Consider the following 23476-nt stretch of genomic DNA (forward strand, 5'->3'; position numbering starts at 1 on the left):
CCACTGTTCTGTCCTTCATGGCGATCCCTGGACTTATAGCGCTCCACAGCATACAAAGGGCTGACACACAAGATTTTCACCAAGGAACTAGGAAACAGGCCCAGGAAGGTCATGAGACTCCTCCCAAGTCATCCAGCAGTTTGCCGTTGTTCCCACAAGCTGTAAGCGCTCTGGAAGGTGGAGCAGAGTGTTCTGCTGGGCGCAGAGTGGACACCACAGTCTCGCAAGTTGCCTTGTGTCCACCCAGCCAACAGAGCAGGAGCCCACCTGCATTGCGCCCCCTGGTGGTCCAATTGAGAACATACCACAAATGCCTTGGCTCAACACACACACTAGGGCCACAGTGAACTGGGGCCCTGAACTCCAGCCCTTTTCTAACTGTTTTCAGGAAGATCTGAAGGACAAATAACCATAATGTCTTCTGCCATCATCACCCAGGCTTGCCCATCTTTGACGGGACTTGGCAGCCCACCGTTTTGGCCACGATGCAGGCCCATAAAGCAGACGCCTGGCTCTTTATACTCGCCCACGCACGCACTCTCTAGGAGAAACTCTGCGAATCCTAAAATACATCCATTCCCGCAGCAGGAGTTCACACAGATAACCTGCTTCTCTGCCTCGTGCTTTGGTGAAAGGTCAGCAAACCCTCAAACAGCCTCATATGGTCTCACCTAGGCACTCCACTGAGACCCCCTCCCCCCACCCCTGCGGCTGACACACATGTGTGGGGAAACCCCTTCACTCTGGTCACTCCTGGCTGCCCAGACACACGCGTGCTAGCTGCTACTGGCCAGGCCAAAGAGCCTTCTACACAGGGTTTCCTCCAGGCGCCCGAGACCACAGAGAGAGAAACTCCTGTCTTACCAAGGGTAGCCCCGCAGGTGAGCTAAGCTGAAACTTTCCAGGGGGCCGCGGGGCAAGGGGTGATGTGGATGGAAGAGGAGCCCTGAGAATGGATCTGCTGGAATGCTTCTTGGTGTTGCCAGGGCCTGCGAGGTCCAGGGTAGACAGAGAAGCTGTGCCCTGCCCCTGCCCACACCCAGCTCTGAATCAGCTCTGGGCAAGAGAGCAGGTACAGAAAGCACTGGGGGGGCGGGACTCCAAGCACTGAAAGGCAGAGTTAACACTGGTGTGTGTCAGTCGCTCAGTTATGTCTGACTCTGCGACCCCACGGCCTGTAGCTCGCCAGGCTCCTCTGTCCATGGGACTCTCTAGGCAAGAACGCTGGAGTAGGTGGCCATGCCCTCCTTCAGGGGATCTTCCCAACCCAGGGATCGGACAACGGAGCAGCCTGGAAGCAAAGGGCTATGCAGGAAGAGGAGGCTGAAAGGAAGTGAGGTGCTTGGCTGAGAGCTGTGTGGACCTGTGGCTGGTGAGGGAGCCTGTGCTCAGCTGGGCCCCTGGGTAACCGCAGCCCAAGGGGTTTCCAGGCAAGCGTTGGTCTTTATGTCACCATGACTGCTGGGCCAGTCTAGGAAGCATGTCAGAGGGGGAGGAGGCCTCTGGGAGGCCACCGCGGTGGGAGGGGGTGGGCTCCTCCAGGACACTGGTTTGTCCTAACGTCTCTTGCAGCTAAACTTCTGGGCACTTCCCATCACTACCATTTTTTGCTACCTAAAGCCATTTTCTGGATCATGAGCAGTCTTCACACGTGCCTCCCAAACCTTCAGCTGTGTCTCACTCATTTGTCTGATGCCCCCCTCCCTCAAAAGAAAGGGGCACAAGCAGGTAACCTGTACACACTGCTGCTGATGACTGGGCTGATGGGGGTCATGGTCCAAACGATACCTGGACAAGTGTTGAAGAAAGTTGAGAAATTTCTGCCTGGTTTCCTTAGGAAGAAACCTGAGCAGAGGGCATGGAGGAGGTGTGGGGCCCAGGGGCAGGGATGGACACGGAGGCGGGGGCGCAGCCCTTCCCTGAAGCTGTCCTGGAGCCGGCCCTCGGGGGCGGGCAGTCTGGCCGCTCTGCCTCAGGGAGACACCGAGCTGACCCTCGCTTAATTACACTTGTCACAGACGGAATCGGGCTGTGGAGGCCAGGAGACACCTTCCTCCCCCTCGGCCTCCTCTCCCCTTCCTGTTGGCTTCAGCAAGGTGAATAATGCCGAGTCTATTAGTCTCAGAATTGTAGAAAATGTCAGAGGTTCCAGAGGCCCCTCTGGACCACCACCCCCTTCCACAGTCCAGAAGGTGGAGGCTCAGAGTGGCTCCAAGCTGAGCGTTTTGCCCCAAAGTACCTGGTTTGTTTGCGGCAGGTGGGACCTGGCACCCAGGTTCCCTGACCCCGGCCCAGGCTCTGACCATCACCTCACGTGGCCTCTTGTTTATCCCTTCAACTTAGAGACGGTGGCTGTGGACACAAGGCTCTCTGGGTCCTTCAGACAACTCCGTGAGAGAGTCTTGCTGAGGACAGGCCATGGCTAGGCCTGGGTTCTGTTGTGGGGGCAGCAGGGCGGTTGTGAGAGTCACTCACCTGAAAACTGGGTACACCCCCCACACCCAGGCGAGTGAAGAGAAGAGCGCACTCAGACACAGAACACAGCCCTGGCGGGAGGAGGGCTTTGCGACCTGGGAGGAGCGGAGGGGAGGGGAGGGGAGACTCTGCACGGAAGCTGAGGGAGGTGGGACCCAGGACCCCGGCGTGAAGAGGACAGGCAAGCTGAGCGTGCTGCAGGAGCAGATGCTCCGGATTTCAGGTATTTCTGCCTTCTCTCCTGGAAACCCGTGCTCCCTCCTGCTGGGATAGCCTGAGGAGGAGACCCTGTGTGCTCAGCTCTGCCCCAGCCTGCGGTGTGGTCTGCGGGCAGGGGAGGGGTGGCTTGGCTGGAGACGCACCTGCCCGATCTGCTTCCGGTCAGGATGGGGACTCTTCCAAAGGGGGGTGCTGGAGACCCCCCGACATGGGTGGGTGAGGGAGGCCTGGATTCTGGCCCCAGCTCTGTCACGAGTGAACTGCAACTCATCTCACTCGGATCTCAGATTCCGTGTGGGTAAAATGAGAAAACTGAGCGAGCCGCCGGTGCTGAAGCTGGACAGCCTGCAGAGAGGAGTGTGTGAACGGCTGCTCAGAAACTGCCTCTCAGCCTGGAGGGGAGCCTTCGTCCTCTTCTGCCGCCCATTGTTCACTTTGTGCTTATGCCATTTGAGCTTGTGCCCCTTGACGAACCCTCCCGCCTCTAATACTCTGAGGACCCTGGGGCTTGTCCCCCAGGTGACTGAGAAGCAGGGAGTAAGAGAGACAGAAGCTCCCGCCCAGGGCCTCACTGTGCCTTTTCCATCTGCGATCAGTCCCAGCACAGGGCCCTCGGCACCACTGACATTCTGGGGTCAGATGCTGCTTTGTTGTGGGGCTCTCCTGTGCATTGTAAGATGTTTAGCAGCATCCTGACCTCTGCTTATCAGATACCTCCAGCATCTCCAGACAATGTCCGTAGGTCCTGTTGGGGGCAAATGTGCTCCCTGTTAAGACCCACTGCCCTAAAAGGACAGATGAAGAGTTTTCTGTAGAGAATATGGGAAAAGAGAGAAGATATGTCATTCATTTCCCCAAGAGAGAAAAAGAAAAGAGCATGAGGCCAGTGGGGAGAAGCAGAGGAAGGGCTGGTGGGATCCTCTCTACCCCACCCTACCCAGTGACTTAAACACTGTTGAAGACCTTTCTCTCTCTGCTGTGGAAGGGCCACAGGGATGCCCTTTTTCAGTGTTACAGGTTGAATTGCGTCCTCCCCTCCCCACAAAAGGTGCTGAAGACCGAACCCCCAGTACCTATGAATGTGACCTTATATGAAACAGGGTCTTTGCAGATGTAATCAAGCTGGGAGGAGGGCATCAGGTTGGGTCCCAACCCATACAACTGGTGTCTTTATCAGAAGGGGGAATTCGGACACAGACACACACACACACACCAGGAAGTTCACGTGATGGCATAAGAGCACCGTCTCCCAGACCAGGAGTGCCCAAGGTTACTGTACGTGATGGCATAAGAACACCCTCTCCCAGCCCAGGAGTGCCTGAGGCTACTGGAAGTGAGGAAGGAGGCGCGAACAGGTCCTCCTCCCAGCACTCAGAAGGAGCCAGCCCTGCCAACACCTTGATCTTGGTCTTCTAGCACCAGAACTGTGAGACAATACCTCTCTGTCATTTTAAGTCGCCTGGCCTGTGGGACTTTGTTACAATGGCCCCCCAAACCAGGAGCAAGAAGGACCACTGGACAGGGAGGTGGAGAGATGCAGGGACCTGGCTTTGTGACCCCATCATCTAAATCAGAGACAAATGCTCCTGGGACCCAAACTCACCATATAGAGACTGAGCCTACAGGACAGACAAGTGGAAACACATCACATCTCTAAAATGAAACACTTTGCGCCAATCACTAGAAGTTGTAAAACTGCCCCGAACATGCTACCTACATCCATCATAAATTCATCTTTAGTTTCTGTTATCATATCACTGTCTCTGGGGACCCCTGTCTTGTCATCATTTGCCCTTTATAATTTATTCATCTTGTTCTTGCCTGCATCCTTTCTACTTATCATTCATCTTTACAGTTATACATAAAATTAGACGGATCCTTCCCAGGTGGGGCTGTCAGGAGGGAGATGGGCCTCACCAGGGAAGTCCCAGGTGAGCTGGTGGAGGTCCCACGAGAGCCCCCTCTGGGTGTCGAGGCAGAGGTGAGTGGGGAGAAGGAGTCAGAGGGACGGTGTGCGGGAGAGGCCAGTGAGAAGGATAAAGGGGAAAGGATGGGAAGTGAGAGGGAAGAAGGTGACCAGAAGGGACAGAAAAGAAGAGGAAACAGGCACAAAGAGAAATATGATGATGGGACTCAAGGAAACAAACATGGAAGGAAGGGGGAGCAAGGAGCACACCCCGAGTCAGCAGCTCTAGAAATCCAGTGGAGTCTTGCCCTTTTTTAATTTTCTGCTTTAACATCGCTCCTGGTAAACTCAAAGAAGGTCACATTGAATGTCCATGGAGATGACGGGTCCTGAGCAGTGGGGACCTGAATGGGGAGGTGTGATGGCAGCAATGGTGCTTGTCGACCAGGCTGAACTGGGGCCGGGGTGCGGGTAGGGGACAGCCACGGAGGAGTGTGCGGGCTTGCTTTGTATTCTCAGGTTGCCGGAGCCAGGGCACAAAAGCCAATCTTTAACTAGTGAATTGGAACTTTAATGTTTACCAAGCAGATACAGCTCCCACTCGCCCCCGCCCGCCCCCCTCTGCCCGCCCCCTCTTCTCCCTGTTCCAGGCTCCTGCTAACTGGACCACCTCTTCCCCCCTTTAGCAGCCCTGGCGAGGAACCTGGTCTTCTGCTAGCAGAGCAAAGATCTGGTCACTGCTGCCCATGAAGCCTGGTTCCCTGATCACAGGCTCTTCCCAGAGGGCCTGCAATCCTACCTTTGGAAACATATGGACTCTTCCTGGGAGACAATTCCCAGCGAAGTCCCAAAGGCAGGGGGAGCTGGAATTGAGCAGCAGGGGCCTATTTTAAGGAACAAAATTCTTCTGAGAGGCCTCCTGTGCCTACTCAGGCCCCAGGGAGCTCTCCAAGTGGACCTCTCCTGTCCAGCTCATGGCTCCTGGCCTGTCGTGGGCGCCTCATCTTCTAGGCTGATTCTCAGACCACTGCTCTCATCTGACACTCCCACCTTCCTTCCAACTTTCTAGTCCCACCCTGCACAGATCCTGAACACACTTTTGAGCAACTCCTGATAACTTCCCTGGTGGCTCGGATGGTAAAAAATCTGCCTGCAGTGCAGGAGACCTGGGTTTAATCCCTGGCTCAGGAAGACCCCTTGGAGACGGGAATGGCTACCCACTCCAGTATTCTGGCTTGGAGAATTCCATGGACAGAGGAGCCTGGTGGGCTATAGTCCACGGGGTCGCAGAGAATCAGACATGACTGAGTGAATAACACTGACCCCATAGTTTTCCAGGTCCCTCTAAAGCAACTGGTGGCCTTGGAAAGTAGAGGTAGATATCCTGGGTTTTGGTAGCAGAGCTGGTGATGGTACTTTCTTGGCCGTTTATGTGTAACCTTGGGCAAACTGCCTAATCTCTCCAGTCTGGGGATCTCCTCATGTATGGCAGATACTCATGACATCTTCCCCACAGGGTGGCTGTGAAGATAAAATGGGGTAATGGAGGTAACCTGCTTGCATCATGCCTGTCAGATAGTAAGTGCTTAATAAGTATTAACTGTTATCATTGAGCTATTTTCTACTCTACCCACTTTATGATAGCGCTGTCTTGTATCACTGATGTATGTGTGACTTCTGTCTCCAACTTGATGGACAGCTCCAAGAGAGGTGGGAATGCAATTTTCTTATCTCTGTGTCTGCCTGGATGCCTGACACAGTGCTCGGCACACACAGGAAATTCTTGTTGATAGGTTGAGAAGCTACGTTGATGGTTACCCTATAAATGATGAACACACGCTGGGGATGGAAGAAGGTGGGCTGAAGAGGGCAAGGGGTCAGGAGAGAGAGTGAAGTTGAGAGTGTGAGGGAGAGATGGAGAGTTTCAGAAAAGCGGAATCACTTCCTGGATGCTGGCAGAAGACCCTGCTCGAAGGGACCCTGATGAGGCTTTGTGGCTCAGTAATCTCATTTTACTGAAGGCATGCCAAATTAAGAAACAATAATCCATTTGTAACACTGGTCTAGGGCTGACTCCGTCAGCCACCCCAGAGGCCTTGGGTAGGCTGGTTCCCAGGGATACTGACCTCTGACTTGTACAAACACCCACTGTGACCACGTGGTTTCTGAGCTTCCACTGATCCTAACAGAAATGTCAGCTCCTCTTCCCAGTCCCCACATGAGGACACGTGGGAGGGGTGTCTCTAGCTCTGTTTCTGTGGTTTGGTTATTGTTTTTGGTGGTGGAGGTGTACGTGTGTTCAGTGCCCACAGATGACAACCAAGGCAGTGTTCCCTGCTGTCAACGGGATACTAGCCCTGCAACTTGCTGGGACACAGAATGGGCTGCGGGTCCCATCTCCTCCCCTCTGCCTCTCTCCAGTGAGAAAGTGGAGGACTGATTTTAATTGATTGATTTTAATGGATGTTGAAGTCTGGAAAAGTGCCTAAATTGCTGAGGTTACTGGTTTCCAGGTTCTTTTTTTTTTTTTTTTTTTTCAATTTTTTTCTCCTTCATCAGACAAGGAGTGCACTCACCAGGGCACCTCGGGTGGTGACCCCAGACAAGAAGAGGCCTCTCTCTGCTGCCTAACCAAGCAGCCAGTCAGCCTGCCTCAGCTGGTGGCAATACCCATTATATGGTCGGGTGGGAGCACTTTGCTTGGTCCTGTCCCAGTATTTGCCAGCAGCTCACTTTCTCTGATCTCAATAATGACACCAAGTCCTGCTTTCTGGAATCCAAATGACTCCGCTTTAAAATCTGGTCACTTTGTTTTTCATTAATCTCCATGTGAGTTTGTGCACAGACAATGTGCCCTGGGAAGTTTGAGCTGAAATCCTGTCTTTTCTTCCCATCCCTCCCGCTGTGGGCTGTGCCTGCCCTGAGAATTGTGATCGAGTCTTTGAGGCCTCGTGTCTCCCAGTCTCCCTGTGAGGCCTCTGAAGAAAGGACAGCCTTCCAGGCACCTCCAGAGGACTCGGCTATGTTTTAGTTCCATTGTTGGCCTCTCTCCTCTCCCCTCCCACCTCCCAACATACATTCACTTTTTTTTTTTTTCTTTCTTCCAAACTTGCCCAACTTGTCTTTGTGGTTTCAGAAAAATGCCACTGGATCTCCCAGTATGAAGGATTAGCACAGATTATGGGGAACAGTGTTAATTATCGGTGGAAGGGGGGGCAGGCGCGTTGCTCCAATGTGCTGCTGATTTCCCCTGGGCCTTTCTGTCTGGTAATAAGCCTTCTTTAATCTGGCAGGCCCCTTGGTGAAATCAGCACCACGGACAGTGGTATTGATTGCTTCTGAGAAACCATCACAGCTGCTCAACCAAATTACCTTTGATATGTGACCTTTAATGTAATTACTGCAACATCAAAGTATTTCTATAAATTATTAAAGAACTAATACACTCCATCATTTAGCTATTCTATTATATGTAAAATAAACAACCACAAGTTAATGTTAGATCCTGAACAATCCACACTTGCTGCTGAAATTCTCCCAGTTCCCAGCCTCTCCCCCTTCAAAACCCCAAGCCTCCCCCTCCAAGCTTCTCTTTCTGTTTCCCCATCTAATTCCAGGCTTTTAGCCATCACGAAACTCCCCAGCAATCTCTCTCAAGCTGATGAAGGGCCTCCCATAACAATGTGGTATTTTCTATTCCATTTGGGTGGCTCTAAAATATCTATCACAATCTCCCCCAAAACAAAGTACCATAAACACTTTATTAATCAGCACAAGCCTTTCTCAGAAGCCTTTGATTATCTTACAATATGGCTTTATGCCTCACACATAACATGGGGCGATGTGGAGCATATTTCTGCCATCTTACAGAGGGCACCCAGAAAGTAATTACTATAATATATGTGCATGTAGCCGCGCCACTAAAAAACCAACTGGGGAACGACCACCGTGCCAGAGCGGGGCTCCACACAAAAACCTGAGCGGTGCACGATTTCCATACATTTGCATCCGCGGGTGTGTTATTAAGATGACTCAGCCCCGTGCTTTGCAATCACAAATAACAAACACAGTACAAAGGCTGTCTTAATGGAAGGAAGGCCCTCCCCACCCCTAAACGGGTAAAGAAGGCTCTCTGATGCAAAGGAAGCCAGCCCCCGACCTGGGTTGGGCTTTCTCTCTGTCTACCTGGTTAACCTTTCCCGCTGCGGGGCTGAAATGGAAACGTGTGTTTACATACGGTTTGCTTGGTAAGAATGTAAACATGCATGTGTAAATATTGGTGAGCATACATATAGAACACACGTGCTTCCCTGCAGTGTCCATTGTATAAGCTTAAACAAGGTACATCTTAAAATTCTTTATGCCTACAAACGCTCACATCTTTCCATTTATCTTTAGATACTCGGCGAGCCGTATATCTCCCCCCGCCTCCCGCCCCCGCCCCCATCTCTCTGAACCCACAGGAGAGACCGCGCAGACCCTTGACCCGGTCTACACTTCTTATTTTATGGTGATGAACTAGCCTCGATAATAGCCATGGCTGATATCACACCCAGTTAGGGGGGCCATAAATAATTCTCTTCTCCCCCGCACAGAAGCTATAAACCAGGGCTGAGGCGCGATAGTTTATCAAAGACGAGGGCTGGCTCCTTAAATAAACCGCGGTGATCTCACTCGCGGCGCCGCGCCCGGGCGGGTAGGCGCTCCCTCCCGCCCCGGCCCGGCCCCCACCCCAGGAACCGCAAGTGTCCGACGGATATCGGCGGGTGTTCGCGCGGCTCCGCCACGGGCGGCCCCGCCGAGGGGGCCCGGGCACCCTGCGTCCCCACCCCGGGCTGCCAGCGCCGGCAGCGCGCGGAGCCGAAACCCGATCGGCGGCGCCCGGGCGCGCCAGGGGAGAAGCCGCGACCCGGCTTCGCGGCCGCGGCCAAGTTCGTCCCCCCGCCCGGGGTTCCGTCGGGCCTGGACGGCCGGGTGCGCAGGCCGCCAGGTGAGGTCCGGGCTCGGCGCCCACGCGCCCGTTTCGCAGCCCGGCGCCTCGCGGCCGCAGGGGGCCCGGAAAGCGGCGCGCCAGATCCGGGGCGAAGGCCTTCGCTCCCCGCGCCGGCCGCGCCGCCGCCCGGCCTCCCGAAGTCGCCCCCTGTCGGCGCGCCCGTCGCTCGCGCCTCGCCGGGCGCCACTTACCCCGGGCAGAGTCTTCTGCTCGTGCAGCGCGCTCTGGGCCTTCAGCGCTGACTCACGCTCGCAGTAGGTGAGGAAGGCGCAGCCTGGGGAGGGAAGCAAGCGCCGAGAAGGGTCAGTGGGGGCGCCCCCCGGCCGCCCACGCGCCCGCCCGCCCGTCTCCAGCCCCTCCCCGCTCTCCGTCCCTCTCCCCACCTCTCTTCTCTCTACCGTGCGCTCTACTCGAGCTTTCCTGCCTCCCCGTTTTCCCCTGTGTCTGCTTTTCGTCCCTCTCGTTCGCTGCTTTTCTCTTTCGCTCCTTGGGCGAAGTCTCCCCACTCAGCATTCCCCCCCTGCCACGCCCCCTCTCCCCGCGGGTCTCTTACGGTCCCCGCGCCCCGGGGGGGGCCTGCCTGTCTCCGTCTGGGTGCTCTGCTATTTCAGCTCCAGCCCCATACCTCCCAGAAAGGGGCAGCTTCTACCCCGCAACCCCAGCACCTCTGGTCACTCTTGATCATGAACTCCTCCTGTTCTGGCCCCCTTAGGAGGGATGAGGCAGGGACCCTCCAGGCTCCATCTGTAAGGAGGACCCCAGGCCAGGCTGTTCCTAACGAAGTGAATGGGGCTGTCCAAGGTGTCCGCCACAGTCGGTTGTTGGATCTGCAGTGCTATCTTCACAGCCCTCCCAGAGGGCTTGGAGACCAGACCCCCTGTCTCTAATTCCCTGGGGGACTCCAGCAGCGCCCTGCCCTGCCTCAGTCTCCCCTCATGTGAACAGAAGGGGTTGACTGAAGGGTCTGCAAAGTCCCGTTGAGTTTTCCCCTTGCGTGATTCTGACAGCGCCTTACCAGGAAATCTAGATTTTACAGAGCACCGTGCCTTGCTCAAGGGGTGACTTTTTAATGCTGGCCCTTCAGGCCCAGCGACAAGGCAAAGAGAATGCCTGTGGATGGGAGAGTCTTTGGGGAGTTCCTTCAAATTTCTCGGTGTCAAGGCTTCTTCCTGTGCCTACAGACGTGGCTGAGGGTGTCTTAGGGCACCTAGGGCCTTAGGGAAGGTCAAAAAGTCAACTTCAGCCAACAGCAGGCTTGAGTTTCATGGGGCACAGTGGCCTCAAACTTTCCAAAGTCGCCCGCGGCCCCAGAGAAGGCACCCTGCAAACTGGCCACCGTCTCTGTTTCACTCTCTTCCCCATGATCTGACCTCCCAACCATCTGAGTTCACCACTGTCCCCACCTTTCTTTTGCTCTCACAGTCTTCTCACACTCTCCGCATTTTCACATCTCCCAATCCGCATCTTTCAAGAATCTGGTCAAGGTCCACCTCCTCCAGGCAGCCACCTTGACTGGTCTGGTCCAGTTTAAGTTAGCCTCCCTTCTTAACTGCCCACAGCTGGCCAGGTGGTCATTCTCATGGCCATTTATCAATTATTTCCTGAGTGTCCTTGTGCCAATTTCTGTGGGATGTCCAGCAGCCCAGGCCCTCTTGTAGGAGGCTTGTAGGAGCCTTATCACCAGGGCATAAAGTGTTCCCAGCGTCCTTTGCAGTTCCTGACTTCTCCATCATCCAGTAAAAACCTCCCTTCCCAGGTGGTGCTAGTGGTAAAGAACCTGCCTGCCAATGCAGGAGATGCAATAAACGTGGGTTCGACCCCTGGGTCGGGAAGATCCTCTGGAGAAGGAAATGATAACCTACTCCAGTATTCTTGCCTGGGAAATCCCATGGACAGAGGAGCCTGGTAGGCTACAGTCCATGGGGTCACAAAGAGTTGGACACAACTGAAGTGACTTCACACATGGGTATCTACCTCTTCCTTTCCAAAAACTCGTCCTGCCTCCCTTTCCTCTTAGCTTCAGAGAAGAGATGGAAGGAACTGTATGTGTGAGGGAGACACAGAGATGGGGAGAAGGAAGCAGGGAGACAGAGCTCTGCACTCCCAGGCGCTCTCCGCCTTCCCATCCTCCTCCTCCTGTCTGTCCGGAGCTGGGAGGAGCTGTGAGTACCACGGAGCCTCTGTCCACTGCATCTCATCCCTCCCCAGCCAGACTCTGGATCACCCCTCCTCCGCACTCCCCGTTCCTCTGTCCCCGGTCGGCAGACGGTTATTGATGGAGACACTTGGGGACTGAAATGAATAGCGGTCAGAGGCCCCCGTGACGTCGGCCCTCGTGCTGTTGCCTGCCTCTCCCGGGGCCTCTTTCCTCTTGTCGCCTCGCTGGCCTTGTCCTCCACCCGTGCCTGCCTGCAGCCAGGAGGCGGCCGCTGTCTTGCTGCAAGCCGGCAAGCCAGCTCAGGACAAGGTCAGGGGCAGGTTTGGAGGAGGAGGGAGGCAGGAGAGAAAAGGGAGGAGGGGGAAGGAGAGGAAATGGCCACATTGTCTCTGTGGCCCAGGATAACAAGGAAAGGCTTCCAGAAAGAAAAAATAAAGAAAAAAAAGAATCTGTTGCTTTTGTCCAGCTTCCAGGAATTTTTGCACAGTTTTTTTTTTTTTTTTTTTTTTAGAGAGAAAGCTCACTGCTGTGTTGTGAAGCAGAATCTGTGAGGGACCCTCAGGCCCTGTGTGACCTCCCCTGTCGTTTCTACCTCCTGACTTCACCTTCTCCCCTTTCTCCGCTGCTTACTCGCCCATCTTTCTCCTGCCTCTCCGCCCTGCCAGGTGCACTGTGCCCCTGGACCTTTGCACCAGTGGTTCCCTCTGCCCAGAAGGAGCCTATCTGCTGTCTGCATGGTCGTCTCCTTCCTTCCCATTGGGTTTCCCTCACATGTGACCTCTTCAAGGATGTCTCTCCTGACAGCCTCACTGAACACAGCACACCTCACCCCCCAGGACACATACCTGCTCTCTGACCCCGCGTCCTGTTGGCACTTCTCTTTGGCAGCCCTCACCCCGAAATATTAATATTGTTTGTTTGCTCCTTGATTAGTGTCTCCCCAGCTCAGATGAGGTCACGACTTGACTTTGTTCTGTTCCTGCTTGGTTCTCAGTTCTCAGAAAGGGGCCAGGAGCTCAGCGCATGTCTGTTGAGAGCATTGAATCCTGAACACCTCGGCTACTTTGGGGGTGCTAGAGGGTGGGGGGACTTGGGAGTGGTGCAGGGAGCTGATCAAGGCCCTGAAGACCTAGAGCCACAATGGACTTCCATAACAGGGGGGGACAGAGCTTGTATGTGAGAGCTGATGGGTGGCCCGGGCAGGAAGACTTTTGTTCCCAAGGCCTCCTTGAGCCCATCTGCTCAGGTTCTTGACAGCGTGGTTACCATCATGGTCCTGCTCTCATCCCCAGCAGATCATCTGACAAGGCTGATGCACACAGACGGAAGCTGTGCCTGCCCAGGGCTCACTTACTGGTTCCTCTCTCTTGAGTCTCAGTTGTCTTATCTCTAACTCCCTTCAGAGGCTGGTGGAGAGAACTACTAAACAACAGGCGAGCATTAACAAACTCTGCAGAGCTCTCTGATCGCAGAGTGCAGTGTCAACACAGTCACTCTGGTGGATGGGAGCAGGGACTCAGAGAGGCAGAGTCCCTCCTGGCCCTCTGCACCTCTGTGAGGACGGACCGGTCTTACATGGGGGCCAACTGGTGGCCACCCATCCGGCCTGCTCAAACCGTCTCTTCGGCCAGCCAGCTGCCACGTCTGATAGTCACCTCTTGGGAGAACCATCTCACTACAGCTCTATAAAAAACTCAGAGACGGACATGCAGGTATTAATTGCTGGCTCCAGGTGCTTGAAGGGACCACGTCGGCTCCCTTGCTGGGGGCAGAACCCCAGGAGTGGCCGCTCGGTGGAGATGGGGCTTCAGGAGGGGAGTCTGCCTTCACAGGATACTGCAGAGTGCAGTGGGCCTGGGCAGGGGTTGAGGTGGGGGCCCACGGTGGCCAGGGGAGAGAGGGGTCCCAAGCCATCCCCCTGGACATTTGCTGAACTGTGACTTCCTGTCCTCATCATCGCTTCTCCCAGAAAATTGAGGAGGGGACTCCAAGCTGTGAGGGGAGTCTGGGAGTCCCAGACTCGCCTCCTGTAAGAAGCCGAGGTATCCCCAGAGACATGCCCTGTGAGGCCCCTTGGGAACGCTCAATCTAGTTGGGAAATGGGGTTCTTTCAGGGAAACAGCCTCATTCTGATCCAAGACTGGTGGGTGGAGGGGAGAGTGAGGCTGGTACCAGGCTCTGCATCTCAAGGCTGAGAAGGTCTGACGATGGGGAGCCCCTCCTGGGAATGGGGCTGATGGCACAGACATCTCTCCTTGCCTTCAGGCCCAACACTTCCCTTCCCAAGCCTGACCCTGGCCGTATCCTTGTGTTCACAGCAGAGGGAACACGGATCCCCTGTGGTTGTTTGCAGAAACAATAAAATTGAAAACCATCTAAAAATGTCTCAGTGCCATAATGCTTTTATGTTTAAACTGTGGAATACCCTACAACAGTCAATAAGACGAAATGGTTCTAAACGTCCAATGTGGAAAGGCGCATTGTCAGATGGGAGAAGCAAGTTGCCCAGTAGCGGACACCACGTGTGTACATCAGAGACATCTCCGGGACTCCCACACGCACCCAAATCTGTGCCTACGCCATAGCACAAGGGCTGTGAGGACTCCCGCCAAGCTGAAAACAGGGATGAAGCGGGTAGCGGGGTGTCTCTCATGACTTCAACATTTTTTGTTTTGTTTGACACATTTAGACCCAGAATGTATTCATAATGTCACTTATATAATTAACTTTAAAGAAAAGAAACTTTGCTGAAAGAGGAAGATGGAGTGCAAAGGAGGTGGGTAGAAATGGGTGAGCCAGACAGGATGCAGGACCTGTTCCGAGGAGATGGACAAAGTCCTCTTGATGTTAGCCTCCTGGCAGGTTCTTCACGAGGGACATTATTTTGGTGGGTCCTGCGATGGCCCTGGGTCAAAGCCTCCTCTCAGCTCTGGGACTCGAAGCGGATTCTCTCCGCCCAGCAACCTGTATGTGGTATTCGTTTGGGTCCTGTGGCCCCCGAGTCGCAGAAGGTATCTGGGCTGGGGTGAGGATAGACTCCTTGCTGGAATGGAGAGGCCTCCCTCCCCCCATACCTGTCCCGCTCTCCAGTTTATCTGAGACTCAACCGGATGTGTGCGCTGATGGCGGGACCTGAGGTGAAAAGTTGCGGGAGTGACTCAGAACCTCTGGGTGAGGTCTGACCTCCTCACCCCTCAGCCCCCGTCTTCTCCATCCCCCGGTCTGCGATGTTTGTCCCAGCTCCAGCTCATCACCTGACTCCCACCCTTCAGGATCCGCACTTTCTAGCCACCGCCTCCTGAACATGGGAGTGAGCGAAACAGAACTGCAGCCTAGCGGGGCGGGAGCAGCCTTGGGAATTCAGGGTGGGCGTGGGAGCAGGCAAATGTCACACTTGCAGAAAAGTCACGCCCAGCCCAGCGCTGCCACCCCCTGCTGATTGCCTGGCCTCTCTGCACGAGGAGAACCCGGCCGGCCCCCCTGAGACCTGCCTCTCCTCTGCTGCTCCCGGTTCTACCCCGTGCGCTGGACAAGGGTCCACCCTCACATTTCCTCATGCGGCCTTCTGACCTTTTCCCTCTCGCCATCCTTATTTGCTCGTCCTTCTGTCTAGCAGCCTCATGTCCCCTCTCTTTGAAGAGACTGTCAACTCCGTGATGGGTGGAGACAGCCTCTTCTACAGGAAGGCTGAGCCTCTAGCCCGAAGGAACTGAGAAGGGTGGGGGAACACGACAGAGGGTTTGGGGCTCTGCCGAAAAGCAGGAAGCGCTGAGTGCGGAGGAGGAGAAGGGTGTGGCCCCCGGGGAGGAGTGGGCGTAGGCGGCTCAGGAGGGTGGCAGACGCCTGGCTCCAGTGGGGCAGCCGGAGCTGACGGTGCAAGGGCGCAGCTGATTCCTGAGAAGCTGGGCGGGGTTGGAGAGGGAGGGGGGGCAGGTTGGGGGGGGGCCTCTCCCACGTGAGGGAAAAACACAGCGCCGCAGAATTAATTGCACGGAGATGGCAGTCATTTACAAAGCCCCCGTGTGCGGGGATAAAAGGCCTTGTCATTGTGAAGTGAAGGAAGTACAATTTCCTGCCCAACTCCGAACAGGGCTGAAGCCTGCCTGGGGTGTAATCACTGCGGAAGGGCACACAACCGAGGCGCACCTCCTCCCACCCCAGCCGGGCCTTGGCTTCCTACTAATTGAATTACAGAATTAGCCAGAGGAAGGTGGCCCTGGAATAGGAAGATCTGGACTTTAATAAAACATCAGATCCTCAGGCCCTGCGCGTGGCTGGCCTGGAGGAAGCGAGGGGAAGCAGGCTGTGGGAGGGGCCAGGGACCGGGATGGGAGCCCGAAGCCCACCCACCAACCAGGCAGACCCAAGGGTCAAGGAGGGGCTCCCTGTTCCGAGTGATTTTTCTCTGCCCGGAATCTCCACGCATCCGCCTGCCGTGGTGCCTGAAACCCCACCCTCGGAGCATCCTTCCTTGGTGATTCTCTTCCCAGCGTTCACAAAACAGACGTGCCCCCCCCCTCCCCCACTCAGAGAAATCGAGGCAGACTGTCTGGGGGTGGATAGAGGGAGGGGGAGATGTCTTCCAGCTTCCCTGGAAAGAGGGTTACTGGCGTTCTGGGAGCAGGTCTGTCCCTCCATCCAGTCGCTGCCCCCGCTGCTCTGGGTGGGCAAGAACTGCCTCCCGGGTAACTCCTGGGTCAGATGCCCCCTTCCTGCGTGTGGGACAGACACCTGCAGGACCAGTCCTCACATACACACTCTGCCTCTGGAAATGTGCCCCCAGCTCTGGGCTTGCCCCTGGTCTGCACCTTCTTCAAGACCCACCGCTTGTGTCCTGAGAGCCTACCTCCGCCTCCCGGTCTCACCTTCTGTGGATTCCTCTGCGGCTGCATCCTTGACCACTGCTCATGGCTTGCCCCAAGGGTGAGCCTCGTCTGCCCCTCTAATCTGTGGGGGCCTTGAGAGTCTGTGAACTCCTGGTAACAGGCAGAGAAAGAAACCACGGGGCTGGCCCTGCCACGGTCTCTGCCTCTATTTCCCAGTGCCCAGCCACGGACTGGCTCCTTCTGCCATCTCCCCAGGACCTGGCCTATCCATTCCAGTTTCCTCAAGTCATTCCATCTGGACCTTGCTCCCTCCCTCCCCCTTCCCCTGGGGAGTTCTGATGTTATCTTCTCTCCATAAGAGAGGGATGATGATTGTCCACCCACATCATGACTCTCTTGCTTTTCCACCTCCGTCAGGGGAAACCTGAGCCTTAGAACCGCACCCTTACCCCTGCTGCCTCCTCCATGCCTCCCTCCTTTGGAGCTCACTTGTCCTTCTAGGAGTGACTAAGCCTCCCCTTCTCCAGGAAGCCTTCCTTGACTACACCAACACCTCTTAAAGCCCTTAGCAGTGGCCCCTCCCATTTGGCAGTTAGAAGACACATCTTTGTCTCTCTCACATTTTGTGTGTCCGTCCATGGGGAAATAGTGTGCTCTGCTGCTGCTGCTAAGTTGCTTCAGTCGTGTCCGACTCTGTGCGACTCCAGAGACGGCAGCCCACGAGGCTCCCCCTGGGATTCTCCAGGCAAGAACACTGGAGTGGGTTGCCATTTCCTTCTCCAATGCATGAAAGCAAAAAGTGAAAGTGAAGTCGCTCAGTCGTGTCGGACTCCCAGCGACCCCATGGACTGCAGCCTACCAGGCTCCTCCATCCATGGGATTTGCCAGGCAAGAGTACTGGAGTGGGGTGCCATTGCCTTCTCCAATAGTGTGCTCTAGGAGCTGCCAACTCCAGGGTCCCCTTCTCCCTGCAGTGACAGATGTCACTGAATGCAGTGGTTACTAAACCCCACTGTGAGCCTGGCTGGGTGAGAGTGGGGAGATGGCTGACTGCAGGAGAAACTGTGTGGAATGGGTCTTAGATGGGACTCCCCCCACCTCCAGCTTGGATACCCCCAGAAATGGCAGGAGCCATCCATCTTCCTCCGAGGAGACCTGGGGGGTGGGGACAATGGGGCGCCCGGCAGGCGGGGGAGGTGGATGGTGCCCTCATCCAGTGAGTCAGGGGCAGCCTGCTCCCTTCTGCAGGGCCCTCCAGCACTGAAAACCCACCCTCGGCCCACAGCCTGCTTCCGGGCTCAGCACTGCCCTCCTGCGTCAACTCTCTTTTTACACCAGAGACTGCAGAGGAGTTTGAACTCAGATGAGTTCCGAGTTCAAGCGTTTCTCAGAGCTAAGCGGGTGGTGTGATGTGACGGACTGGGCCTGGCTCCCCACGCCTGTCTCAGCCCTTCTGCCCTCTGAGGCCGCAAGGCGCATGTGAGCATGGGGCTGTGCTCCCGGGGGGGACCCCCCCCCCGACCTAGACTGGGGAGCCCCAGGGGATGGGACCAGCCCTCTCTCTCTTCCTGGGGGCACTGGGCCAGGCCCAGTGAGTTCAGACCCAAGGACCTAGCTGGCTGTGGACCTTGGAGGATGAAGGCCCAGCGGGCAGGCCTTTGCCAAGGGCCTGTCCCTGTCAGTGACCCTCGTTTCCGCTTTCAGCGCCGGAGAATTACATGTCTGGTGTCTGCTGCGACATTATGGCACTGTGAAAAAGGACAAGGAGTGGACATGAGGTACTGATGGCCTCTCCCCTTTCTCAGCAAAGAGTTCTCGGTCTGTGACTGGAGATGATGGGCCCGCGAGGCTCAGGGGTTGGGGACTGGCCCAGGGAAGATGTCCGTCAGCCTTTCCAAGGCCCAGCCCTCGAGTCAAGTCCAACCTGCTTCATGACACGTGCACTGGGTTTTGCTCCCGCAGTTGAAGGGCTGCCCCTGTGCCCCTGCTCTGGGCCAGCAATGCCTGGTGGGCCCAGGACACACCAATTTCCCCTTTGGTCTTACAAGGAGTTTTAACTCTCTGCCGTGCTGTCATGCCCGTGAACGTGTGCTTCTTACACCTCAGAGCAGTCTGGGGTTTTATCAGCGTCTGACAAGTGGGGAGAGCCTGGGTGACCCCTCTGGTGATGGGACAGAGACCTGGTTTGAGGCTCAGATCCTGCCTTTCCCTCCTGGGCCCCTGGGCAGGGTGTCAGGAAGTGTGAGTGGGGACCCTGGGGGCCCTGATGTAAGATGTCCTCCCCTACGTGGCCGGGATTTGGGATAAGGGGCTCAGGGATAACGTCTTTCTCTTCCTCTAAGGACCCAGGGGGAGATAGCTGCGGTCTCTGGGGGCTCCCTGGCCTGCCGACCCCTGACCTCCGTCTACCCGCCGGGTGCCGTCTCCAATCTCAGAGTCAGGTGGTGGGCACCTCCACAGACAGCTCTATCTGAGCATCAAGGCTGGATCTGAGATGCGCGTGGGGTATCTGTTCCTCCCCCAAACACCAAGATAACAGCTAGAGCTGAGAAACTGAACTCTGCCCGCTTCTAATGAACCTGGCTTAGATCTTCCTGCTTTTGAATTTTCTCAGTTCAGGGTGCCCCTGCTGAGAAGCCTGGTGGGACCTGTGGGAAGCGACTACTGCTCTCTGAGCCCCATGTGGCAGGGACCTCATTGCTGTGACCCCACCAGTCGCTAAGCCGTGCAGAGGAGGGCCCTTGTGAAAGCGAGTCCGTCTGAGTGACCTGAGAGGCAGACCTGGCCTCCCCCTCGTCTTCTGCCTGCCCCTCTCCATGCCTGCTTGCCTTTGGGCGCCTCTCCCTCCTCGCCTGTTTGGCCCGAAATGCAGAGCCTCGCTGGCTGACTTCCACCATGCTGCTGACCTACCGGACTCCCCAGGGTGTGGGGATGACACTGTGCTGGAACCGAGCCCCCAGCGTCCCCAGTATTTTCTCGACGTGTGCAGGTTCTATGCCCATAGAGGAGCCAGGTGAATGCTTTTTGAGCTGCATAGAACTCCCCTTGTTGGAGCTTTACCTGGTTTTTGGATAGGATAAATGGCGCGGTGTGTGGGGAGTCACTTCCCCCATAGGATCCCTTTCCCCATGCAGAGGCATCCCTCCTTGGCGTGACCCCAAAGCCCCGGGCCCCCAGCCCAGAGCTGCCCCCAGCCCACCCACAGACAGCTCTTTACCCCATGGTGTCTTGTGGGACAGGATCAACCTCTCTGACTCCTTTCTCCCCCAAAGGAAGGCGGTCAGATTCAACAGGCAGGGGGCTAACGAGCCCCTTGGTCCCTTCATGGGTCACCCTGACCATGCTCCCCACAGCGGGTGTCCGTGTCACCCCTGGGCCTTTATTCCTGCTCCTCCCTGTACCCCCGGACTGCCTTCCCTGCTCCTGGGTCCTCTTCCAGGCCCATCGAACCCTCCACAACCTCCCCTCAATGGGCCCTTTCACGTCCAAGTGTCTGAAGCATGAAAGCAAGAGTGAGGTTGAACAGCTTTCCTCTGTTCTCATCTGGGGGAACTCTGTCTCCCCAGCTAGACTGCGGCTCCTGAGGCTGTGTCTCTCCCACTGTACCTGTGACAAGCCCTGGGATGCAGGCCTCACCAGAGCAGCTGAACTGTTCAGAATCGGGGGGAGGGCACGCCACCCCGCTTTGATAGCAAATGGGCACCCAGGATCCACTGGCGAGGTGAATTAATCTCACCTCTCCACTCCGGCTCCTTCCTAACAGGCCCTAATTCACTTAAAGAACAACAAAAAAAAATAGAAGCACACCAACCAAGAAATTCCGACCTCAGCATCCAAGACAGGCTATTTTGAAAAGACCAATAGCCAGGAGTCCTATATTAACAGGATCAATGTTTGGAAAATGTGATTTTCTTTTTAAAAGCAGAAAAACAATCTCACCCAGTGCAGGCAGGCCATGGTCCAGCTCTTGGTGGAGGACGCTATTCCCTCATGATCCCGGTCACTTAAGCCACTCTTCTGGCTGGGCTTTGGGCCTCACCCAACATCAGTAAGATAGGCTCAGTCACAGGCATTTAGCAATATTTAACCTGAGGGCTGTGGCCAGGAAGTAGTCAGCAAATGTGACTGGGATGCTGGCTTCAGTGTGTGAGAATCAAGGCTGGGATGACCCCCACCCCACACGCCCACAGAATCCACCGAGAAAGAAGATTGAACTAACTAATCGGTTCACTGGTACTCAAGACTCAACAAACCCTGTGACTGGGATCAGGGTACTATCCTCTGTGGATGGAGCAAAAGTTGCTTCATACCTCATTCATTCATTCTGTCCACGACCATTTACGGATAGACTGTCATTTGCCAAATGATGAAAGACATATCCCCTTCCCTCTTTTTCTCCTTTCTTTTCCTTTCCTCCCTCCCTCCCTTCCCTGTCTCTCTCTTTCTTTCCTGCTTTAAAGGAGATGACAGGTAATTGCACTTGCAAGGCCAGGTGGCATGCCTGCAGTAAGAATACCCACTCGACCAAGGTTGGTGTAGGGCTCAGCAGTGGCACAAGTGATAACAGCAAACGCTTGGTGATTTGGGGTTGTATGTTGGGCATTGTTCTGAGTGCTTTACACGTACTGTCTCATTTAATACAGTGACCATATAATGGAGTACAATTCTCCCCATCTTACAGATGAGGCACCCAAAGATGAAAGACTTGCCCAAGGTCTTGTGGCCAGGTCCATGGTGGAGCTGGGCTGTGAGCTGGGCAGGCTACCTGTTGTGTCTGTGACCTTAGCCATGGGCTCTGACCCTCATGGAGGGGGACACTGCAAGGCCTCCTGCATCTTGAATCCAGAGGGACCTCCAGGAAAGGCTGTGCTAGGAAAGAGCTCTGTGTGGTGGTACTAGCGGTAAAGAACCCGCCTGCAAATGCAGGAGACATAAGAGACATGAGTTCGATCCCTGGGTCAGGAAGTTCCCCTGGAGGAGGAAATGTCAACCCACTCCAGTATGCTTCCCTGGAGAATCCCGTGGAGAGAGGAGCCTGGAGGGCCACAGTCCATGGGGTCACGCAGAGTCGGACACGACTGAAGTGACTTAGCACACATGTGCAAGGGCGAAGATGTGTGGGCAGAGGTGAGGGCTTGGGGCCTCTGGAGTTGTTTAGAAGACTGGAGGGTAGGGCTTTTAGAGCCTCTGAGGGTAAGGCCCCTTCAGAGCTCCTCCAGACACCTTCCCAGCACCTGTCTTTGGCTTTCCCCCTTGTCCATTCTTCCTTTCCTTTCCTCTTCTCTTTTCTTTTCCCTTCCTTCCTTCCGTTCCTTGCTTCTTTCTCCCCACCCCCACCTCCAGCATCCACCTTCCCTCCCTCTTTCCTTCCTTTCTTTTCTGGCCTCACGACTGGGACACCTTATTCTCTCCTGTCCATCTATTCAATTCCCACCCTGACTCCTCCAGGATATGCCATTTTTTTCCATCTCAAAACAGCGGTCACATCTGACCCCCGGGTTTGCCTCTGGGAAAACCATTTAACCCCTGTGGCCTGACGGCCTCCATCAGCAGGATGTCTGAATCCTGGGAGAGGGCTGAGGATTTGGTTCCAACAGTAGCCTCTGTCTTGTTCTAGAAGCCCCCTGGGATCGGGCAGTTCATGTAGCCCCCCCGGGCCTCAGGTTCCCTCCCCGGGAAGTGGGGACGACGACGCTGATCTGCCGGGGTCCTGGGTGTCCAGCAGAGTGCCTGGCATACAATTAATGGGGAGGGTCACTATTGCTGCCATTTTCAGTAGCAGCAGTTGTGATGTGACGCTAAAGATTCCCCACGGTGTGAAACATAGATTTGGCATTCATACTGTCTGCTGGTGTCTGCTGGCTTTGCGTGGGACCTGCGCGTCCCCCGCGTCGACACTCACGGGGACTGGGGACCCCGTGTGTGCTTCCGGCCCCAGCACAGGCCGGCTCGCCGGGGGCAGGGTGACTGATGGCTGGCATTGACAGTCTGGGATGTGAGTGTGTTTTGTTTACCTCATGGATCTAATATGCTAATGACAGGGAGGCAGTAATGAGCTGGCAGGGACCTGGGTGACAAAAAGCTGGCTTCATGCTTCCCCAAAGAGGCACCTCTGTGTCAATTGTTTCTTTTGTGAGAGGAATTGTTAAGACCCAGGAATGTGGGCTGGGAGAGTTGGGGAGAAGAAGTCGGGGGTGGGGGGGTATCTCACTCAGAAGTGGTGCAAGACCCGGCAGCTGGGGAGGGGTGGGCACCCCCACTCCCGAGGGTGGGCATGGACTCCTCCACCCTGGTGGGGAGAGGATGGTTGTGGACTGGGCACTCTCATTTGTGTTGCTCACTGAGTTCTCTGAGGGCCCTGTGAGCTCTCTGATGGCAGGGCGGATCTGCCCACCGTGGACCCTGGTAAGCTCTGCTCCCGGCAGGTGTGGTGGCAGGAAGCACTAAGTGCCCCGGTTTCATATTAGCATGCCAACCAAAGACAATCTTGCCATAGGTGAACCCCAGCCTCCAGCAAGTCACCAGCTCTCTCTGGACCTCAGTCTGCTTTTCTGTGAAATGGGTCTGATATCCCTGCCCACGAGCTGTGTCCCCAGCATCAGCACAGTCCTGGCACAAAGCGGGTTCTGGCACATATGATGGATTTGTCAGTAAGTGAATGGGTCCATCTTAAAGGAAATCAGTCCTGAATCCAGTCCATCCTAAAGGAAATCAGTCCTGAATATTCACTGGAAGGACTGATGTTGAAGCTGAAACTCCAATACTTTGGCCACTTGATGCAAAGAGCTGACTCATTGGAAAAGACCCTGATGCTGGGAAAGATTGAAGGGAGGAGGAGAAGGGGACGACAGAGGATGAGATAGTTGGATGGCATCACCAACTCAATGGACATGAGTTTG

At 55.5% G+C, this 23476-nt stretch overlaps 1 protein-coding gene across 50 annotated transcripts in view; it reads right to left on the bottom strand.

The window, feature by feature from the left end:
* Window positions 1-23476, bottom strand: part of CELF4 (CUGBP Elav-like family member 4) — a 312994-nt gene that overhangs the window by 223020 nt on the left and 66498 nt on the right. For 49 of the 50 annotated variants that reach the window (XM_025273315.3, XM_025273311.3, XM_025273281.3 and 46 more), the window contains exon 2: window positions 9785-9867. In XM_025273315.3, coding sequence (XP_025129100.1) covers window positions 9785-9867 — 83 coding nt within the window. Of the gene's footprint in view, window positions 1-9784; window positions 9868-9976; window positions 10093-23476 lie in introns of those variants that run through there. The other variant, XM_025273307.3, reaches the window with a different exon arrangement.

The sequence above is a fragment of the Bubalus bubalis genome, chromosome 22, assembly GCF_019923935.1.
Source record: "Bubalus bubalis isolate 160015118507 breed Murrah chromosome 22, NDDB_SH_1, whole genome shotgun sequence".
In the NCBI taxonomy this organism is placed as follows: domain Eukaryota; kingdom Metazoa; phylum Chordata; class Mammalia; order Artiodactyla; family Bovidae; genus Bubalus; species Bubalus bubalis.